This window comes from Sinocyclocheilus anshuiensis, unplaced genomic scaffold (genome assembly GCF_001515605.1).
Source record: "Sinocyclocheilus anshuiensis isolate Anshui unplaced genomic scaffold, SAMN03320099.WGS_v1.1 scaffold80, whole genome shotgun sequence".
NCBI lineage: Eukaryota > Metazoa > Chordata > Actinopteri > Cypriniformes > Cyprinidae > Sinocyclocheilus > Sinocyclocheilus anshuiensis.
In genome coordinates, this window is record NW_015554102.1 from 2,417,553 (window position 1) to 2,439,777 (window position 22,225).

General features: G+C 37.4%; 2 protein-coding genes across 3 annotated transcripts; both read right to left on the reverse strand.

Moving 5' to 3' along the window:
* Positions 1-3,593: 3,593 nt before the first annotated feature.
* LOC107669667 (rho-related GTP-binding protein RhoA-B-like) lies at positions 3,594-7,668 on the reverse strand. 2 transcript variants are annotated; one of them, XM_016462003.1, is made up of 6 exons: positions 7,540-7,668; positions 7,317-7,433; positions 5,272-5,429; positions 4,739-4,859; positions 4,459-4,589; positions 3,594-4,296 (listed from the first exon to the last, which is right to left on the reverse strand). In XM_016462003.1, exons 3-6 carry the CDS (start codon positions 5,425-5,427, stop codon positions 4,069-4,071), a joined length of 636 nt encoding a protein of 211 aa, XP_016317489.1. In that variant the 5' UTR covers positions 5,428-5,429; positions 7,317-7,433; positions 7,540-7,668; the 3' UTR covers positions 3,594-4,068. The 2 variants fall into 2 exon arrangements, with proteins under 2 accessions (XP_016317489.1, XP_016317488.1); XM_016462002.1 differs by lacking the exon at positions 7,317-7,433 and having other exon boundaries at positions 7,540-7,666.
* A 3,864-nt stretch (positions 7,669-11,532) lies between these two features.
* Positions 11,533-14,488, reverse strand: LOC107669665 (transmembrane protein 115-like). The gene is made up of 3 exons (XM_016462000.1): positions 14,128-14,488; positions 12,612-13,516; positions 11,533-11,959 (listed from the first exon to the last, which is right to left on the reverse strand). Exons 2-3 carry the CDS (start codon positions 13,466-13,468, stop codon positions 11,728-11,730), a joined length of 1,089 nt encoding a protein of 362 aa, XP_016317486.1. The 5' UTR covers positions 13,469-13,516; positions 14,128-14,488; the 3' UTR covers positions 11,533-11,727.
* Between the last annotated feature and the right edge of the window lie 7,737 nt (positions 14,489-22,225).

Below are 22,225 nucleotides of genomic sequence, written 5' to 3' on the forward strand. Positions count from 1 at the left end.
CGCCATCTTGGCAGCGCGTCACCGCGCGTCACTCCCAGATAATCGAAAATGGCAAAGAGGCGGGAGCTGGTTGCTGAAACCATGCCCACCTAGCGCTACGGTGGTGACAGCAGCGGCAATCCACCCGTCACTCAAGTGGCCACGCCCTTAATTATGCAGAAATTTAAGGCTTAATATAATTTAAACGGATGAGTTATAAAAAAATTCACCCCCCTCACAGTTGTTATGAAGGGCAAAATTAGCTATATAGACCAAAATCATTTGGCAAAATCAGGCTGTAAACGTTTCTTTTCTGCTGTAAAGTTGGGCATTTTAACATGGGGAGTCTATGGGATTGACTCCCTTTTGCAGCCAGCCTCTAGCGGCCAGTTGACGAATTACAGTTTAAGTCACTTCCGTGTTGGCTTCAGGAGAGAGAGCGGGAGGTTGTCGCTTGGCTTGGGCTTTGTTTACCCCTCATGTAACTAGCTCCGCCCTTGCGCCATGGCTCGTGACCGGAAGAGAAGATGAGTGGTTTTGAGGGGGAGGGGAGGTTAACGTTTTTGATTAAAGATTATGAGGGCACATGAATTTAAAAAAAATAATGAAGTGCACAGATAAATTATTTATAATAAACATTACAGTATTCCATTAAAAAAATAAGAATTTTCAATTTTGATTTCATGCCGACTTTAATGCTGTTTCGCCAGCACGCCACTGCATAGAAACAGCGCTTGCTACCACAAACAGATAGAATATAATTTGTTATGGTACTGTGGAACTGCATAATGTATATGTTGAATGACCTAAGCCTTCTTAATATTAAAATTATTTATTGTTATTATATTAATGTTAATGTATTGTTTTTATAATTATATTTTGTTAGTATTTAAATTATATTAATTGTATAATATAATAATATATCGATTAATGATGTATTATTTCATTTTATCTTATTTTGATTTTCAAATTGGCATAGCGCGCTCCCGTGCTGCCAGGCCGGTTTCCATCAGCTGTCCGTCACTCTCTCTGTGCTTCCCGCCCACACACGTGCTCACCTCTGTGCTCTGATTGGATGAGCAGGAAGGCGATGAGCTCATATTGGTTAAAAATAGCTTCACGCGCTGGGGCTAAAAATAGGCGCATATATAAAGGCCGGCGTTTAAGCGAGGCTCGCTGCATTTACGCAGCAGTAGCAGGGGAGGATGAAACTCTCCGAGAGACAGAGGGAGAGGGCGAGAGAGAGAGATCGCGAAAGGGCGATCGCGAAAGGGCGGCGACCCCTTTCTCTCGGTCCCGCGTCACAGCGCAGTCTTTCACAAGAAAGACAGAAATGGCAAGTTGTTGAGTTTTTCAGCCAGCCCGGGTCTGAGTGTTGCCTGGGGGCTGCATGACTATTTCCTTCCTTCCTTCCTTCCTTCCTCAACAAGTCATGTTTTCCCCCCCTCTTCAGTTAAATAGAAGCCGGCTGTGTTATATTGCATAATATCCGAGAATTATCCACTACACTGTCATTAAACATATTGGTATCGATGGTTTGGAGAATTTCATCGTGCTGTTCTGAATCCCGGATTATCCAGTGGGTGGCAACTCGAAATAATTCCAGCTCCTCTTCGCTAAATTTTGAATCAGTAAACTCTCTCAACATTAGCTGGAGTGCAGAGGCGTAGTCATCAGCGTAAAAACAGAACATACTGTTCACTGACAAAAATGAAAGCAGGATTTCCACTTCTGTTAAAACTTTTTCCTTCCAGTCCTGTGAAGGAACTGTCTTGTCACCTATTAAGTCTTCATGACACCCTAAAGTTCATTTCACAGATAGGTTCTATGAACAGATGATGAAATGTCACCAATCTACATGTTGTTGGTGTGTAAATAGTGCTAAAATTCTGAAATATAAAAAATAGTGCCTGATTTTACACCAGGAACTGACTTGAGTTCTGTATCGTGTGTATGTGTACAATGTTTGGTGATCTCAACATTAATGAAACTGCATAAATATCTACTCCACTTGCTGAAAGGGAATAGTTTGGGCAAAAATTAAAACCGTATTTTACTCATCTTCATGTCATTTAAAATATGACTTTATTCTGTAAAACATAAATTTTGAACAATGCCCTGTACTCGGTTACATACAATAAAAGCATACAGTGACCATGAAAATGCACCATAAAAGAAGTCCATTCAACTTCTGTGTTAAATTTCCAGTCATACATTAGCTTGTGTGAGGAATGGACCAAAATGTCATCATTCACTAATAATCTATTAATATGATGAATTCTTTGAAAATGGGCACCTGTATACCTACATAGAATTTCTTCAAAGGTATAATATTCCAATAATCCCCAAAGAATATTGTATAGTGTTTGATGCTATACCATCCAGATTAAAATGTCTGTTTAAAGGAAATGTGAATAAGGAGACTGTGAGTCAGACCTGATGTTGCAATTAATAGAGTTACTATTAATGATAGAAAATTGAATAATTACTCTATCAGGAAGTTACTATTTAGATACAGAATACAGCCCAATATCTTCTAAAACATACTGGCATTCTAAATTTGAGTGCATTGACTGGAAATATGCATGGTTGCTGCCTAAAAAATATTGCATAATAAGGTGAGAGAAGTACATTTTAAAATACTCCATCTGGTGTACCCTGTTAAAACTCTTTTTCTTAGATTTCGTACTGATGTAGATGTTATATGTGATTTCTGTGGGACTGAGAAAGAAAATGTTGTGCACTTATTTTTTAACTGCATTTATAGCTAAATGTTTTGGATAGATTTGGAATGTTTCCTTTGTAAATGCCTAGGCATGAAGGTTTACTTTTCTGACAAATATGTATTTTTTTATTTTAATAGACAAAGATTACCACCAAATGTGGCCTTTATTGTTAATCTTTGTTTGATTATGGGGAAATACCATATACATAAACAGAAATGGGCTAATGGAAAACCCAACACTTTGTTATTTCAGATAGATATGAAAAATTATATTGAGTTACTACTTGGGTTGAAAAACAGTAAAACAAGACACACTAGGCCTCTTTGTGACGCTTTTATGTTATTTATACGATGATCTCATACCTGAATTGATGCAATTCACCTTTGTTATTAAGGCATTTAAAGCTTCTAGATTTCATAACTAAAATGTTATGTTGTAATATAATGTACTAAAATATTACATTTACTATAGTTTTATATGTATATACTTTAATTATTTGTGATTGACAGTTAACAGAAATATAACAGTTTGCTACTACCAGTAGCAGTTTGTTAGGAAGAATACTATGCTTTAGCAGAAATGCATAGGGAGTAAGTGTGCAGTCTATTGATGTCTCTGATTAACATGTTTTTATTTCATGAAAAAAAGACACTTTTAAAAACACTTTATGAATAGCAGGTCTGTAATGAGTAAATAACAGAAGTGTATTGTTTTGGTGAACTACTTACAAAAAGGAAGCAGAAACAAAATGGTATTTTTTCCTGTTTGCATCATTTACATTCTGCTAGTTTGTGAAGGTTTACACATTAACATGATCATTCTCTCTCTCTCTCTCACACACACACACACACACACACACACACACACACACACACACACACAGAGTTGCTCCTTATAGAACATCTTTTATTACACAAGATTACCAAGTCTAGTTTACAAATACGATTTCCAGTCCTGAATGTGTGTACATACAAATACACACGTTCATATGTACAGGTATGTATACATATCAACCCCCCACCCACCCCATGCCCCTTTTTTGCTTTAAAACAGCTATTTTGTACTTTTGTTCTAAAATCCCAATCTTGCCCTGATCTAAAAGAAAACCTTAAAATGATTCATACATACAGAAACAATCAAGTTCAGCCCTGTTTCATGTTGCAGAAAAAAAGCCCAGCACATGAGGGATGGGCTGAAGTATTGATTGGCAGCTCACAGGATCACACCTTTCCAATCAGCCCACAGGGTCACATAACAGCATTTGGCAGATGGGCAAGCTTGAATGATACCACAAAATCAGATAAAGCATCAAAAAAGTCCCATTTGTCCAAGTTCTCTTAAATACTGATAAACATCTCCATGACTAAAAATAAGACCAAAAGGGGAAAAAAGAGACAAAACAAAGCTTTTTTTCTGGGATCTCTTTCTCAAAAGCATTTGGCCAATGTGGGGGGGGGGGGTTATGCGCCGCTCTAGTGGCCATTTCAAACACCTCCCGAACGCCATCTTTTGTTTTGGCTGAGCACTCCATGTAACCAAATGCACCAATTCGATTGGCCATGTCTCTTCCTTCCTCTGCCTTAACAGGCTCCTATTGGACAGTCAACAAAATATGCTGTCAGTACACATTATTTGTGTCTTGATACTCTACGTTTATTGAAACAAGAAAAACTTAACAACCAATTATCTTAAAAACGTCCAGTTGAAGAGTACAGTAATGTATTTTCTGTGCAAGTACTCTGTATATGTTTACCTGCTTCATCTTAGTCAGCTCCCTGCGTGTGTGTTCATCATTCCGCAAGTCCTTTTTGTTGCCGACGAGGATGATGGGAACGTTTGGACAAAAGTGCTTCACCTCAGGTGTCCACTTCTCTGGAATATTCTCTACACAGATGTCAGAGATCAAAGGTCAATACTGGAGTTTTAACACCGACCGGAGGTAAGTTTCATTAGAAAAAGGAAAGATAATGTAATTACAACATGCGCATGTGAGAAAGGTACACAAAACAATAGACCAAAGGGAGTATCCTTACCTAAACTGTCAGGACTGTCAACAGAGAAGCACATAAGAATGACATCAGTGTCTGGGTACGAAAGAGGGCGGAGCCTATCGTAGTCCTCCTGTCCTGCGGTATCCCAGAGAGCAAGTTCCACCTATTGGATAAAGAGACACACTGAGCTCAAACGCACATTCAGAACATCCCAAACCATTAAAATGGACTTCCACCACAAAAAGGACAGATGGAGGTGCCATCAGCATGTTAAGCTAAATAAGGAAAGTGAATCAGGTCAATATTTTCACATTAAAGCCACTTCCAAGAGCTCCAACTGACAGGCAAGGACTTACTTAGCCTATTAAACTGGGTTTTAGGGTTTACATGTGAACACATGGTCCTCCAATAGCTAATAATTTGACTTTAAATGAGCCAAACTTTATTGCGCATCTTAATTTAACAAGTCATTGTTTTATAATCAGCATAAAATCACCTCAGTGAGTGACACAATTAGAAACAGCAGGAACAATGATATTTATGCACATTGTATTTCTCAAGTGTGTTGTGCTCACCTGTTTGCTGTCAACCTCAATGTCGGCGACATAGTTCTCAAACACCGTGGGGACATAGACTTCAGGAAACTGGTCTTTACTGAACACGATAAGCAAACAGGTTTTACCGCACGCTCCATCTCCTACAATCACCAGCTTCTTGCGAATCGCTGCCATACCTACAAAAGACATACACATACACAGTTAAACACTGCAGCACTGCGCTACCAGTCACCTTTGCAGCAGCAACCGGAATAATTGCCATGGCTATATAATGTTGGGATACTTCATTTTTCAATGTCACTTCCTGCAAAATACAAACTCTAATATGAATGGAGCCATTCGTGGTAGTCCTCTACCATTATAAAGTACTGTAAATACACACCAAACCATCCCTTAGGCCCAGTAATCAAAGCCACACAGGGTTCAGAGTCCTCAGTTGACTCATCACAGCCAACGGTGACATCCGACAAGCCTTCAACAGAGCAATTTCAACATGACCACAGCAGAACCAACCCATCCGATCGCATCAACATGACACAGCACTTCATTTTCTGATCCAGAACAGCCGTTTAAATAGAGGCAGATCTGGAAGTGTCTGTTAACTGGGCCAGATGTCTTTGAAGTGCAAGCTGCATCCCAGTGGCCAAGATAAAGCTGGCAGCTACAGAACAGAGCCCACATTACTGATGAACAGGCCCGTGGCGATGAGAGTGGCTCTGATGGACAGTAGATTAAACACTGACACACACACACAGAGCAGCAAAGCTAAAGATCAAAGTCTGAAAACCAGCAGAAGAGACAAAGCCTCGGCACTAAAGATCAACTAGTGGTTCTATCTTCCATATATCCCACTATATTAAAACGTACATTCATGTGGGAGATTTTCACCCCAGCTTCAACATGTCTAGCTAAAACGAAACACAATATGCATTATAATGAGTTGCTGTGCAGGCTGAGGGCCTGGGGAACACCTGAAGATGAATCTGATGTTTACCAGCACCTCCTAATCTAATATTCTCATATCCACATGGATGTCAAACAGTCAAAATTCATCGGGTTGCATGTGGGCACATGACTTCTGGGACCTCCTGATAACTGCGTGGCAACAGTAAGGTTTGTGAATTATTCAAAGTGATACAGATTAGACTGGATGGCACCTGTAGGTTTAATGAACCTTCATTAATGAAACAAGAACTTTCTGTATAAAATGTAAAACCACTTGACAATGTACATTCATAAACTGATTTATGAAAGATTTGCTCTAAAATGTCTCCCACTCATGCTGTCATGGAAATTGTAAATAAGACCCAATGGGAGTTTCAAACCACTGTATGGGATTATAGACCCATATTAATAGGAACATTAATCGCAATGACTTCTATCGGTCACTCAAGACTTTTGTTACAATATCATAGCTAACAGAAAAAATGAAGAAATTTGTCATTTTGTTCGATTGCCTGTACTGTTGTTTTCAATTAAAAAAATGTTTGTATGACATATAATACATAATTATATCTCACTTGAACACAACTAAATACTGTTTAAAGCTACACTACAATAAAACACTACATTTTTTAAGACTGAACTCAAGCAAATTATGGGAAAGGACCAGAATAAAGATATAAAGTTATTTGTGTTACCAAACAAAACAATGCCAAAGATTATCTCAGAAAAACTTATACATTTCAAATGTTCAAGAATACGACAAATCACAAAGGTTAGTAAAATTATAATCTTAAATTTTTGCATTAATCAGTTTATGAATCCTCTGCTTATTTTAGATTACTAATCTTATTTATTTAAACAAATGTTAAAAATCACTCAAGAACAATGTCAGTTATGGGTAAATAAAATCAATAATCCTCCAGTTACGTCTAAATCTGAGATTATGCGTGTCTGGGTCGAGTTTTAGCTCACCGCTTTAAATCAACAAAGACAAACAGCTTCCACCGCATATATATAACTGTTACCGGTAATATCGAATATATTCACGAAGAAACACTTGTGTGTGAACTTTACAGCTTTCACCACACATTGTAAAGTTCGTTATTATGTCTAAATACCTGGATATATCTTTAAACGGGTTTTTAAATCTGGACGCCGAGGGTAAACTGCTTTTCCCGGCCGGCGGTTGCTCGCGGAAGCGGCGAATGGTCAGTCGCTGAGCTCTTCCCTTTCCACTGTATCAAAAAAGTAGTTTTAAAACAACCAGTCCGCAGAGAATTGAGCTTATAAAGTTTATAATAGCTGCATAAATACAAAGACGAGAAGAAAAAGTAACCTTACTTGCAGTTTAGATGGCTAGCCGTTTTGTTTTATATCAACGGTGGAGCTCCGTCGCCTCTTCTAGCCGATACAATAAACCGTTGGCGAGCACGCGCAGAGCGCGGGCATTCAGAAGGGGGAAGGGATTGCGTGCACGAGCTCGAGCCACGCCTGCGCGAACACGTTGAAGAGAGTTTATTTGGCGGTGGATGAATGAGTCATTATGAGAGACGGACCACCCTAACAAGGCCGTTTTGTGTTATATATGAAGTTAAAAACTAAAAATGCGTGTCGTTCATGGAGCAAAAGGGGACTCTATCTAACCAACGTACAACGTTTTCCAGTTTAAAACAACCCCTAACTGTATAAGCATACCGTTGAATAAAGTTTCTTTGGAAAAGAAAACTCTAAAAATCAAAATATATTGCTTGAAATGTAATCAGCATCAAATGTGATGATGCTCAGTAGACTTGTTTTAGGAAGCAACAATTAAGAGATAGCGTGTAGAACCCGATACGAAACTGAGCATAGGACTTCCCTCAAGCTGAATGAGTTTGAATAAGAACAGACGATGATAATGCGTGTTTGATGCGCCATCTATCGGCAACTGTGCCTCATTACAAGGTCTCTAGTCTACAAACAAACCCACCGGATATAAGAATATTTAACTCAATAATTAAATTTTTCATTATTTACTTACCATCATGTTGTTCCAAACCTGTACGAGTTTCTGTGGAACACAAAAAAATCAGAACGACTGCCTCAGTCACTATCCACTTTTATTGCACTTTTTGTTTCATATAACAAAAGCGAATGGTGACTGAGACTGTCTTTTGCCTAACATCTCATTGTGTGCTGCAGTTAGTCATATGGCTGAGTGGTTCAGGGTGAGTAAATGACAGAATTGCCATTTTGGGGAGATGGTCCTCACTGCAGAATTGCAAGATCCAGGGGGCGAGGTTGGATCCAGATCCAACCCCTCCCACCTTACATATACCTAAACCTACCCGTCTCCACCCCGATTCCTAAACCCACCCATCTCCACCCCTAAACCTACCATTCTCCACCCCCTAGATGTGGATCCAACCCCGCCCCCTGAATCTTTGTTCTGCAGTGAGGGGCTACTGATTTTGGGGGAGGTGGGGGATATATTGTGGCTAGTTCCACTTCTTATCAAAGCCCTGGCACTAAAGATCAACTAGTGGTTTTATCATCCATGTAGGAGATTTTCACCCCAACTTCAACATGTCAACCTAAATCAAAAACACCTGGGTAACACACCTGAAGATGAATATGTTTATCAGCACCTCCTAAACTAATATTCTCATATCCTCATGGAAGTCATGAAAGTTTTGGGCTCAACGAACCTTCATTAATGAAACAAGAACTTTCTGTATAAAACGTCTGTAAAACCACTTAAGACTGTCTTTTGCCTAACATGGTAAAGCTCATGCAGAGCCTTTGTTAATTTAAATTTGTTATTTTCATACAATACATTTATACAATAGTGTTTTTTCTTTCCATTTTTAAATTCATCAAAGAATCCTGTAAAAAATGTACCAGTTTCCACAAAAAATATTAATCAGCACAACTGTTTTTAAAATTGGCAATAATAAAAAAAAATATTATCAAGCAGCAAAAAATTAGCATATTAGAATGATTTCTGAAGGATCATGTGACACTGAAGACTCAATAACTGCAGAAAATTCAGCTTTCCCATCAGAGGAATGAATTATAAGTATATTAAAATATAAAAGTTATTTTGAACAATATTACTGTTTTTACTGTATTTTGGATTAATTAAATGCAGCCTTGCTGAGCATAAGACTTCTATCAAAAACAAAAATCCTACAGACTCCAATGAATGGTATATACAGTATCTCACAGAAGTGAGTACACCACTCACATTTTTGTAAATATTTTATTATATCTTTTCATGTGACAACACTGAAGAAATGACACTTTGCTACAATGTAAAGTAGTGAGTGTACAGCTTGTATAACAATGTAAATTTGCTGTCCCCTCAACAGACCATACGCCGCACACTGCATCAAATTGGCCTGCATGGCAGTCGTCCCAGAAGGAAGTCTCTTCTAAAGATGACGCACAAGAAAGCCCGTAAACAGTTTACTGAAGACAAGCAGACTAAGGACATGGATTACTGGAACCATGTCCTGTGGTCTGATGAGACCAAGATAAACTTATTTGGTTCAGATGGTGTCAAGCGTGTGTGGCGGCAACCAGGTGAGGAGTACAAAGACAAGTGTGTCTTGCCTACAGTCAAGCATGGTGGTGGGAGTGTCATGGTCTGGGTCTGCATGAGTGCTGCCGGTACTGGGGAGCTACAGTTCATTGAGGGAACCATGAATGCCAACATGTACTGTGACATACTGAAGCAGAGCATGCTCCCCTCCCTTCGGAGACTGGGACATGGGACTTCCAGGCACTTGCGTTTTAGGGGTAAAACACGGGGACTTCCAACATGATAACGACCCCAAACACACCTGAGGGTAAAGGTGATGGATTGGCCAAGCATGTCTCCAGACCTAAACCCTATTGAGCATCTGTGGGGCATCCTCAAACGGAAGGTGGAGGAGCACAAGGTCTCTAACATCCACCAGCTCCGTGATGTCGTCATGGAGGAGTCGAAGAGGACTCCAGTGGCAACCTGTGAAGCTCTGGTGAACTCCATGCCCAAGAGGGTTAAGGCAGTGCTGGAAAATAATGGTGGTCACACAAAATATTGACACTTTGGGCCCAATTTGGACATTTTCATTTAGGGGTGTACTCACTTTTGTGGCCAGCGGTTTAGACATTAATGACTGTGTGTCGAGTTATTTTGAGGGGACAGCAAATTTACACTGTTATACAAGCTGTACACTCTTGTATAACATTTCTTCAGTGTTGTCACATGAAAAGATATAATAAAATATTTACAAAAATGTGAGGGGTGTACTCACTTCTGTGAGATACTGTACATGCACACAGATATAAACACTAACTAATAAAATGAATAACAAAGCACTGATCAATTGTTTTGAATCAATAAGGTCCTCTGGGACAGGTGTGCTCTTCATTCAGTCTTTATTATAGATGGAGAGAGATCAGAAAATTAGGCTGAAACCTGAATCAGAGAATAAGTCTGCGAGAGAAGCATCAAGGCTGACACCTATAGGAACCATGAGAAAACAAATCAACAATTACTAGTAAAACCCCAAAGAAAAAGTGTTACAAATATTAGTGTAAATTTCAGGAAACCTAATCAAAAATTGTAACATTAAATGAAACTCAAGCCACATTGTGTAAACAATCTGTGTTTTATAAAAACAGGTCCATTATGCAAGCTCATAATTTAGAGTGCAACACTCTTATCAAAGCCAACACATATAGACAGATCATTAAAGTACAGATGAGGAAAAGGGTACAACGGGGGACAGAATCAGATTCTGTATTGCTATTATCATTTCAAACTATTCTGAACAAAAATATCTTTGAAGTGACCGTATCCGACTCTCTCCTCACTGTGCCTCCACCTATGAAATCATCATGACTGAAAACAGGAAATCAAAGGGCCACATCCTTATCAATGAGAGCAGAACCTTAAATTAGATATCACGCATTCTTCGAAAAGTCCCAAATTTTGCAAAAACATTCATCTTTAGCAATCCTGCCCTTGAAGTTCCAGACATTCTTTTGATGCCGTTACATCAGTAAACAGCAAAAAAGTTCCATCTTCTGCCCAATAAATATGAGGAATCTTGCCTTTTTTCTGATACTATGCCAAAAAAATAAAACAAAATAAAAAAAAAAAGAGGCAACCCATAAACATTTGCAGAGTCTGCCATACATTTAAAAACTGAATCCCATAAACCATTAGAGCATTTATTCAAAAGGATACTTCCCAAAAACCTGACACAAGAGGCAAGAGGGAGAGAAGATATTCTTGTTTTTACAAAGCAGAAGTACTGGAGCACTGCAGATGCTATGAAACCGACTAGTCCAGGGTTTTTTTTGTACAGCTGAAAAACTGAGTATGGATGTCTTTGTCATTTAGTTTAGGTAATGTGTTCATTTAGTGGCAACTATGTAAAACATTACCAAGATAATGCGTGTGTGTTTGTGCGAGATGTCTCCAGTAGCGTTTGTGATTGTAAGGATAAACTGAACTCTGCAGGACAAAAACAAGGATTGTGTGCGTGTCTTTTCGTGTTAGGAATGGATCGGAGCATCTTCAAAACTTATGATGCTGGACTCCTGTTGTCCCGTAGGATTTTGTGTGGTGCTGGGTGCTGGTGGCAAAGTCTCTCGGCTTGAAAGGAGAGGAGTGTCTGTTCGCACCTCCTCATCTTCATCCTCCTCCTCATCGTCTTCCATGCTGGGCCAAGCCGACTGGTCTTCCACACGCTTCAGACGCTCATTCAAAGCTTTCAAAGCAAGTTGCCTGTGGGCAAACACAAAAAAATGAACTGATGCTGCTATTCGCCAATAAACAGACATGGATACATCAAAACTGAGAACAATCAGACTGGTCGCTGTCAAATTGACTTACTTTATTAGCTCTAGAAATGCACAATATGTCGGTACCATATTGGTCCTTGGTCGATATTAGAGATTTGTTTTAAATGTATTCAACAATTAATTAAATAAAGTTGAAATTAAAATATAAATATTAGATGAAAAACAAACTTTAGAAGTACTAAAATAACTAAAACTGAAATAAAAACAAATGAAACACAATAGATACAGTAAAAAATAATAGAAATGACAAATACATTTAGCAAAATTAGTAAAACACAAAATAAAATATTTATATTCTTAGTAATTTGTTACATGCTTTAATTTTTATATTTTCAGTTTTCATATAATGTAACGGATGCATCTATGCACTATACAAATATTAAAATAACTAGGTAAAATAAAAAAATAACCATATTTTTCATACTGTACATTAAAAAGTTGTACTAATTCCTAAACCCATTTGTAACATTTAAACAATTAATTTTAATTTCTAATTAGAAGAAATAGTATATAAATGTTAATATAAACCATATCATGAAAATAAATATCAGCCACTCTTAATTAAATTAACGTACCTCCGCCTTTCTGCATCTTGTGGGTCTGTGCCTGGTAGGCTGATGGTGATGGAGGATGGAGCCCCGACATCATATCGCTTCACCATCTTACGACAAACTTTTATCTTCACAAGGGCAGCGTGCACAAGCCCAGCTGCAAAGCCAACAGCCGGCTGGAGTGCCTCTGGGAAGAAGGAGGCGAAGGCAAAGTGGTCTGACATGTCTCCACGCCCCCTAGAGTGCCTCTGGTAGAAGCGCAGGTAAACCCACCCGGACAGAGTGCCGTACCCGCATGCTGCTAGTGGAGCTGAAGTGTCCAGCAGTCCTGCAAGCCGCAGGACGGCTATTGCTAGTAAAGCTAGCGCCGGGGCGGCTTTCAAACGTACTTGAGGAACTCGAAGCACTGTTGTGTCTCCCGCAGTCTGCTTCAGTGCTACAAGAATGCCCCCCAGAAAAGCGGGTGCACCATACACCCGCACAGCAAACAGGTAGTCCAGGTCAAAGGTGGCAGCGTAGGTGAGAAGATAAGAGAGTCCAGACAGGAGACCGGCTGCTACGTTTACCACAGCGAAGAAGATCAGCAGCTCCAGCGCTCCCCATAATGGCTCCAAAAGCCGTCCAGCAACCATCACAGTAGCAATGTTCACCGCCACGCCGAGAATGTGTTGCTCCACCACTGCATGGGTCAGAAGCGTCCAAATCCAGAAGTTTGGTGGGAAAAGGAAGCCAGGTGTGACGCCAAGCAGGTAAGGGGTGTTAGCAGCCCAGGAGAGCAGGTACATCAGGATCACTGTGGCACATATGGACTTGACCACCACGCTCGTGCTTGCGAGTGCACTCAAAAAGTGCTGCCGTGCCACTGGCAGGTAACGGTTCATCCTGCCGGATTCGAGTCCTCAGTTGTAAACGCTTCGGAAATGGCAAGCCTAAGAAATCAGCAGCTTATGTCAAATATGACGGACACAACCAGGAGATGAAACCCAGACATTAACATGCAAGCAGTGTGACCTCGTCAACAGAGGTTCTGCAACAGAAGCAACTTTGGGATGGTGTCTTGAGATGAAGATTGTGGAGAGAAAATGACAGTACTACCTCACAGTGGTTTTACAGGTGATTGCAACACTTGTGGTGAGATAAGTAGATCTTATCCTCCCTCAAAGAACGAAGAACTGTTGCTTTAAATAATATTGTTACCTAGTAAATAATACAAATAATCTGATCTTCCAGTATGCGTACAAAATACTTTTAAATACTAAAGCTTTAGTCAAGGTAACGTAAACTTTCTTGCTGAATAAGTAGTTGACCTTACTGACAAAACATTATTTTGACTATCTACCTGCTCAGGTCTTCCTGTTTCTGCGTTGTTAATATATAATTCATCACTTATGCGTTTCTATCAGGGTCACCTGAGCTACTCTACCTGTTTATCGACACCGTCTGCTAACACTCCATAAACCTTACCTCCTCGATTTGTTTTAACACATTTTCATGTCAGTTTGACAGTTTAATGTCGTTTGGTCTTAGTTCAGGCACTTGCCGTTTGTTTTAGGGGTAAAACACGCGAAGAAAGGCGAGCTATGAACAGCTTTCTCTCCGGTGGCATGTCCTCTCAGACCGGCCTGGAGTCGCAGTTCAGTCCGGGGATTTCCTCTCACAACAGGCCTCCAGGTAGCAGGTTTGAAGCCAGTAAGCGTGAATCCGCGTCAAGCGTCCCGGATTTTCTTTTTAATATCCTAACGTCGACATTTCTTCTGAATAAACCTTGTGTTTTGTTGTTTGAGAATGTGGCGTTTCCTGCAAACAGCCACAAAGCACAAACATCAGATTTGCAAACGTCACCGTTCAGCTTTGCGACTAGGCGTGTCGTTTACGGCACTGTGGGGCTAAGACTGCTGGGAAATGTAGTTTTTTCCCCCATGAACGCGAAGGCATGTCGTTTTTTTAAACAGCTGCTTTCACCTGATTACTATTAGTGTTTATTTTTATGCTACCAGCAGTATGGTTTTTAATACTAGAAATAAAATAGTGATTGGTAGCTACAAGTTGATACAAATGGGCTAATTGTTCTTTTACTGCTAGTCACTATTCCATTAGAGACAAATAATTTTCCCATTGTTCCTGTGTGACGTTTACCAGTGTTGGGTGAATTCTCGTGGGTGAAATTCAGTCATTAACCCAGTGAGATCAGGAATTTCGTGGAAGACCTGAAGATTTTCCCACGCAGATTTCGCAATATATTCAAGGTCACGCGGATTGAAAGTGACTTCTGTGGTGAGAAATTATTATTTTTAAATTTGAATTTACTAGTACGATAACACAATATTACCATGCAGGTCTATTCTTTAGTTACCAGTAACTATTCAATTATTCCTAATAGCCACTTGCTTCTAAAAACAGAAACTGATTCCAGTGATTAAAATAGCAATATAGGCCTAATCATTTAACAATGCTAGTAGCAAAGAAAAACAACACACTAATATCGAATGAACAAGTACTAGTAATTAAACGAATATTATGGAGTAAATATTAGTCTCTAGTCTAATTCGTCAAAATAATTAGTTACTACTGAAATTGAAAAAGATACTAATCACTATTGGATAACGTAACTGAAAAAGAAATATTAGTTTTAAACAATAAATGTCAAATACCTGTAAAATGACAGACAAAGCAAATGCATTGTCTATCTAATCCACTAGATGGCTGACAAAAGTCATCTCACACTGGCTTCTTTGAGCCCAGTCGTGATGTAGCCTATCTCAGTGATCACAGATATCTTGCATTCTGTCAGAGTCTGAAGGTTATGCAGTTATACAGAGGGTGTGACCTCAGTTGTGATGAACACCATGTAGCCTACAAAAAGGTCTCGGCTGCTCCTTCACTTGTTCTCACCTGTAGATCTGGGGTCTCGCATACCCGCTGGGATGCTGACAGGTGTTGTTGCGCATATTGTGTCCTCACAGAGCAGACAGTGATATTTAAGCCAGCAAGAATAACATGTTCTCACCCTCTCACGCAAAAAACTATTCATGACGTCAACAAAGATTTAGCTCTTCCACAAATTCAGTAGGCCTATGGTTTTACACTCTAAAAAATGCTGGGTTAAATATAACCCAGCGCTGGGTTATATTTAAGCCAGCATTTTTTAGAGTGTAATTTTAATTTAATTTAATTTTTAATTGACCTATCATGCCAAAGACTTTGACTTTCCAACTACTGAGCTAATGTTTTTTTCTATCCTCCAATCCTAAATCATTAATTTTTACATTTTTATTAAGACAGTTTACTGTGTTTGTGGGGAACATCTGGTATCCAAAATGTTTTACTGTCAAAGGATCGTTCGGACCTAAAACCTAAATGCTTACACTAATGCAGTTAGGGATTTTTTGGATATTTCCCAAACCTAAACCTAACAGAAATCTTAATTTGGATTTTAATATAATTATTTAGTATCATAAAGCCATTTTCAGACCACTGACTGCTGGGCTGGCCATAAAGTTGAAATAAAAATAAATGGTGAAAAAAAACTCCAAAAAAAAGTTAGAAATGGTAAAAATTCAAATCAATTAAGTTTAAGCTATAGCACTAAAATTAATAAAACTGAAATAAAAAGCAAAATAGACATAATTTACTAAAATATTTAATCAATTATTACAATTTAAACTGAATTTAAATTAAAACAGAAAATATAAAAATAAAAGTTAAATCAAAATATAAATACGATAATTGTATAAATAATTATTAACACTGAGCTGATCTTAAAATCAATCTATTTTTCATACTGTATATTATAATGCTGTGACTAAATTAACTCACAGCATTTTCTTTTTTATATTTATATATTTATTTTGAAGAAATAACTAATTTTAATATCAGACAACATCATTCAAGATGAGATCATTTGGACCCCACAATGTATGTAAAACCCAAACACACACAAGTCAGTGATATTTTCTATTTCCTAAACCTAACCCTAGCAGAATCCTTAATTTAGATTTTCATTACATCATTATTTAGTATGTTCATAAAGCCAATTTCCTTATGAAGAACACTGGCTGCTGCCCAACTCCCATACACACACACACACTGAATACTAAGCAGGACCTTTCTGCAAATTCAATACGTCACATTTATAGGAAAAGGAAGGTTGTGACCCTCTAACAGCACTCTTTCATTTTTATTGCATTATGAAGGAGCTCTGTCTCCTGTCTCACTTGCCTCCAGTGCCACATTTAGCCAGCACACCTAAGCATGACGAATCAACACCTGGTGAAAACACTTGGTTAGGAGACACAAATGCATGTCATGCATTTCAATGTGAGAGAAGGACTCAAGGAGAAAAGTAAAAGAAAGATAATGAGGAGGGCAGAGATCATTGTCACTGAAAATTGCTGTCTGTCCTAGACTTTGAATATACACTCACATGCAAACGCAAACACATGCGGAAACACTCACACTATCTATCCACTCCAATTCTCAGTCCCAGATTACACGGCATCTTTTCATCTTTCATTCAGCATTCATCACACAACTCATCTGTTGTCCTTATCACTCGTTAGCTGCCGTCAGTCTGCTGCTCTTTGCTCCATCTTCTTTAACCATTTCTGTCAAAAACTCTGTGGTACACTCTTAAAATAAATGGTTCTATCACCCGCTTCATATATGGAACCCCAAAATGGTTCTATATAAAACCATTTGAATGGGTTCATTAAAAAGAACCCCAAATGGTTCTTTGAATCCAAGTTAGATGGTTCTTTTTAGAACCATTTAAGGGTTCTTTATTATTAAAAGTTATTTATTATTTAATAAGAAAATATAACCAATCCAGAAAATTCAAAGTTTAAATTTATTCAATTATACATTTATTCAATTTATTATACAAAAATAGTGTCATATTTAAAATTGCACCTCTGTATATTCTGTATTAGACTGCAAAACTTTAAATTATTTTACATTTAAAATGTTTAATTACATTCAACCATTTAGTTTTCATTATTTCACGTCAGCATTTTCACTTTTTAATAAACATACATAAGCTTGTTTAAGTACTCTATGTACATATACAGTACTTAACTTATACATGTATCTCTGAAATGAGGAAAAACAAATCAATGCAGATAAAAATGCTTATAATTATTGTGTAATCTTTAGTTTACACTTCAGTCATAAAACATGAATTATAGAACCATTTTAATAAAAAAGGTTCTTTGCTCTCCAAGGGTTCTACATAGAACCATTTTTTTGGTAAAAGGTTCTATTGGCCAAGTACAGAACCCCAGGGTTCTATATAGAACCTCAAGGAACCCTTTTTTTTAAGAGTGTACGCCACAGAAAAAAATGTTACAATTTGAGTGAACTACCCCTTTAATGTCTTCTTATAGCATAAAATGGAATCTTCATCACTGATAACATGTGATGTGCACTAGATCAGAACGGTGCTGTGGGCTTGTGTCATTTTTTTGTTTTTACCAGGCCTTTTGATGCCGCTAGACCAGACAAGACCAGGCATTCCCAATTAAAGCCTCTGGTCTGCTGGCATACTTATTCACAGTCACTGTTCATGGAATGTGATCATCAATTACAGAGACTGTGAGAAAGAGAGAGTGGACATAACCTAGGAATTGAAACTGCTGAACAGCAAAAAGCACGGTTCCAGTGTGATCAAAGCAAAATCAATATACCCGGATGAGATTTATCATTAAATTAAATTGATACACAAGAAGTTTGATCAATTAACAAACAATGAATGCAAGCACTTCTGCTTTATAGCAGCACAGTATGTGTCTGTCTGCTACAAGTTCACTAAAATTAAGATGACTTTCACTGTCTCCAACTGTCGTGTCTCCCATCTGGACTTTTATGTTTAGTTTACATTTTGTCCTGTTTTGTTCGTTTCCTTTTTCTAGATTTGTAGTTCTTTTGGTTCCCATCGTTTCTCCCTGATGATTCACACCTGTGTCTATTTAGTGTTGTTATCCCCTGTGTATTTAAGCACTTGTGTCTGTCTGTGTTTATTGCCAGGTTTTGTCCTGCCTAGGCTGTTATGTTGGTGTGTTTACTTGTTTTATTTATTACTTCCTGGAGTTCTCTATAGTATCTCTTACTTTGTTTATCAGTTCTTTAATGTCTTAAATAAACCTGATTTGTGTTTGGATCCAGCTGTTCATCGTCTTTGAGTTCGAGCAGCGCTACACTGACATTTGTGTATAATTGTCGCATTTTGGAACTTTTAAATTGGTCATTAAACAGCCTTCTGCTTATTCAACATGGCAAAAAGAATGAATAATGAAGGTATGAATATATCCACGCAAAACAAATAATCACCAATATGTTTGAAAGTAAAACAGTAGATTTAAGCCCTATAGGGCTCATCAATATGTTCTAATTATAAAATTATTTTTAATAATTCTTATTCTTAATCTTTAGTCTGTCATTGTTAAATGTTAAGTTTTATATGACTTCTTTATTTTATTTATTTATTTTTATTGTTGTTAAATTTGTCAATTGCCACTTTCTTGGTTTACTCTGCACTGCACATTTTTATTTTACTCCAGTTTTATTTATTTTTCATTTTGCAATAATATATTGTTTATGCATCTTTGATGTATTTATAATATATAATTAATTATAATATAATTACATCTCATATGCACGCAGTACAGTACAGTACAAATGTACAGGCAGGGCAAGAAATCACACTAAAACCCCTCATATGATTGTAAAGCACTTTGGCGTGTACAATGAAAGCGCTATATAAATGAATCATTCATTCATAAAAATGAGAGTGAAAGCAGAACAGAGAGACAGGGAAAGGGGGAAAGAAAGAGAAACAAAAAGAAAATGAAAAAAGACAGACAGAAGTTCTTTTGTTAAAAGTCAAACAAAAAATGCAGAGATGAGAGTGAGCTTTAATGAGGAGCTCACACACACATCTTGTTATTTTGTTTTCATGGTTCATTTATTATTCTCTGTCTGTTTATTGCATCAATGAGGTATTGGAAAGAACCTAAAGCACACAACGTTTTTGATCTCAGGTTCATTAGAGGGTTTTCTGAACACGTCTTTCGTCATCTTTTAGATGACACAACTAGATGCAGATGATACTGACTTATCTGTCCTCTGTGTAGATGACAAATCATATTTCACCTGTTTGATATATATGTATAGTATCTTCAATAATAATACTAGCCCAATTAATTTTATGGATGTATAAGCAGGAATTATTACAAATAAAAGTATGATGAAAGTATGATGAAAAACTTTTCTTGCGTGGCCAGTGAAGTAGGCTAAAGAAATGAGAGAGAGATCAGGAAAAACAAACCCCCTGATTTCATTTTTTAATTCCCTGATTTCTTTCAAAACTGTCAAAGCATTACTCAACAAAACCATATCATCAGAAAAACCCCACAGTCAAAAGCACTTGGAACATTCTGCGTTTGTTCTTTTGAGACAGTCGTGGTGATAGCAGCAGGCAATCAAGACCAGCTCTCTGTAAAAACCACATCAGACGGCAACGGTTTCTACTTCCATTCAGCAGAGAAACTCTTGTCAATAAAAACCATCTTGACACTTTCAGAGAACAAATTGTTCAGGGACACAAAGAAAATCATTTAAAGATATAAAATGCAACTGAAGTTCTGCCAAAGTATGTGGTCAAAACATTATCAAAGCATCTTGAGATTTTAGAAAATTGCAAATGTTCCTAAATGTTCCTGAAGTGTAGCACTTGAATTATGGGAAACAATTAAATAAATGTATGAAATAGAAATTTTAATATGAAAAGTACTATAATTCAATATATTATATTATATTATATTATATTATATTATATTATATTATATTTACTAACAGGGAAAATTCAGATAGGAAAAGGTCTAACCATGAGCAAGCTCCATCTTCTGGCTCTTCATGGTTAATTTTAGGAAACGGTTCCAGATCAATTCTCATTTCAAAATGCTAATGCAGTTCTTGTTTCAGAATTCCATTCCATTATGTCAATTTTTTTAACCTGGATTAAGTTCAGATCAGTACTGGAGTATTGAACGTCTGCTATTTTAAAGCCTGTGGATCTGATGATCTCTTGGATGTGCCTGGCACAGGTTCTAGATGAAATTAATAGATGAGGTAGATGGCATCAGAGTACTTGAGAAATGTGGGCAAAAATTTTTTTCTGTGTAAACAACATCCATCTTGTCTCTGTGGCATAATGGCTGTGCTGACCAGCTGGCCTAACAAGTTGCCAAAAAGCACATTTTTCATTTATTCATTTAGACTACTTATTTCTGGTTTTCAGTTGAGGAGATTGCTGTTCTGTTCTTTCGGAGCAGATGATGGACCACCATACTGTAACAGAAACCCTACATTAATTTTCCTCTAAATGTTCCTCCAACACCTGCAGTGGAACGTGACACAAAATTGTACATCAGGAAGATATGCATGTATGTCAAAGCCTAACAATGAATCGTCTCCCCCTGTGCGTGACATAAGTGAGAATACTGTTGTATTGTTAGCTTCTACATGAGGTGGTTGATAATTGAAAAACAAAACATGCTGTTTCCTTTCTTCTGAAAACAAAAGACAATTTTCAGGATGATTAACTAATCTAGACTCAGAATCGCATCTAATACAGGCCAAAGTATGGGACTATAATGTCAGTAAAATAGAAATTTATAATTCAATATATTTTATTATAATAAATTATATATATTCAAATTTTTATAATTACATTTTACTTTTTATAATTTTGCTTTATAATTTTATATACTTTACTTTTATAGACTGCTTTAGCAATTTTGTGTCAGATGCAACTAGTGCTGATGAACATTGGAAAACATTGGCTAACATTCACAAAATGAAAGTTAAAAGAAGCTCTCTCTCTCTCTCTCTCTCTCTCTCTCTCTCTCTCTCTACCGTTAAGTAACTTGTGCATTGTTTTACTTACGGTTCGGTTCGATACGATACAGTATTGTCACGGTTCGGTACATTTTCAATACAATAAAAAGAAAGAAATGCATGAGAAATTTCCTTGATTTTTACAAATTTTTAATCATGATTTGTTATAGGTGATTTGTTTTGCCCTGTTTGAATCAGTTGGACATGCCTGCCTAAATGCTGCGGGGATAGTTTGTATAGAGTGTTTGTCTCCTTGTTTCCGTCTAGTTCCATAATTCTGATATCGATAGGAACAATATTTTAAAAAGCCTCAAACTGCCAAGAATGCCCACAACAGATGTCTGTACCTACAAACTTCTGAAAAATGAATTTTAAACCTCCTCCTATAAAACTATATAATATTTTAGGGAAAAAAAACTGCACAAATAAATGAATGTTCACCTTTTATTTGTATTTAGCCTTCATACAAACAAAAGAAAATGTAGAAAATGTTTCAAATAAATGTAAAATACTCTCAGGCTCACCTTAATAATATTCATATATTTAACTTTAATAACTTTAAAAGGCTGATTATTCTTATAGATTGAAAGAAAAGTGCTTCAGCCAGGATAAAGAATATGAAAAGTGCTCAGAGTTGCTGCAGAAAACAAAAACAAATGGAGAGCAACAACAACAACATGTTTCTAGAGATGGTCTCATTCTCTGCCAGCAGGAGGGCGCTTCTGGAGCGGTAGTAACAGTGGTTT

Coding starts and splice junctions, on each gene's coding strand:
- LOC107669667 (XM_016462003.1), bottom strand. CDS start 5,427: ATGGCAGCGATTCGCAAGAAGCTGGTGATTGTAGGAGATGGAGCGTGC. Junction 4,860..5,271: donor TTGAGGTTGACAGCAAACAG/GTGAGCACAACA, acceptor TTTATCCAATAG/GTGGAACTTGCTCTCTGGGA. Junction 4,297..4,458: donor AGCTGACTAAGATGAAGCAG/GTAAACATATAC, acceptor ACTGTCCAATAG/GAGCCTGTTAAGGCAGAGGA.
- LOC107669665 (XM_016462000.1), bottom strand. CDS start 13,468: ATGAACCGTTACCTGCCAGTGGCACGGCAGCACTTTTTGAGTGCACTC. Junction 11,960..12,611: donor CAAGATGCAGAAAGGCGGAG/GTACGTTAATTT, acceptor GTTTGCCCACAG/GCAACTTGCTTTGAAAGCTT.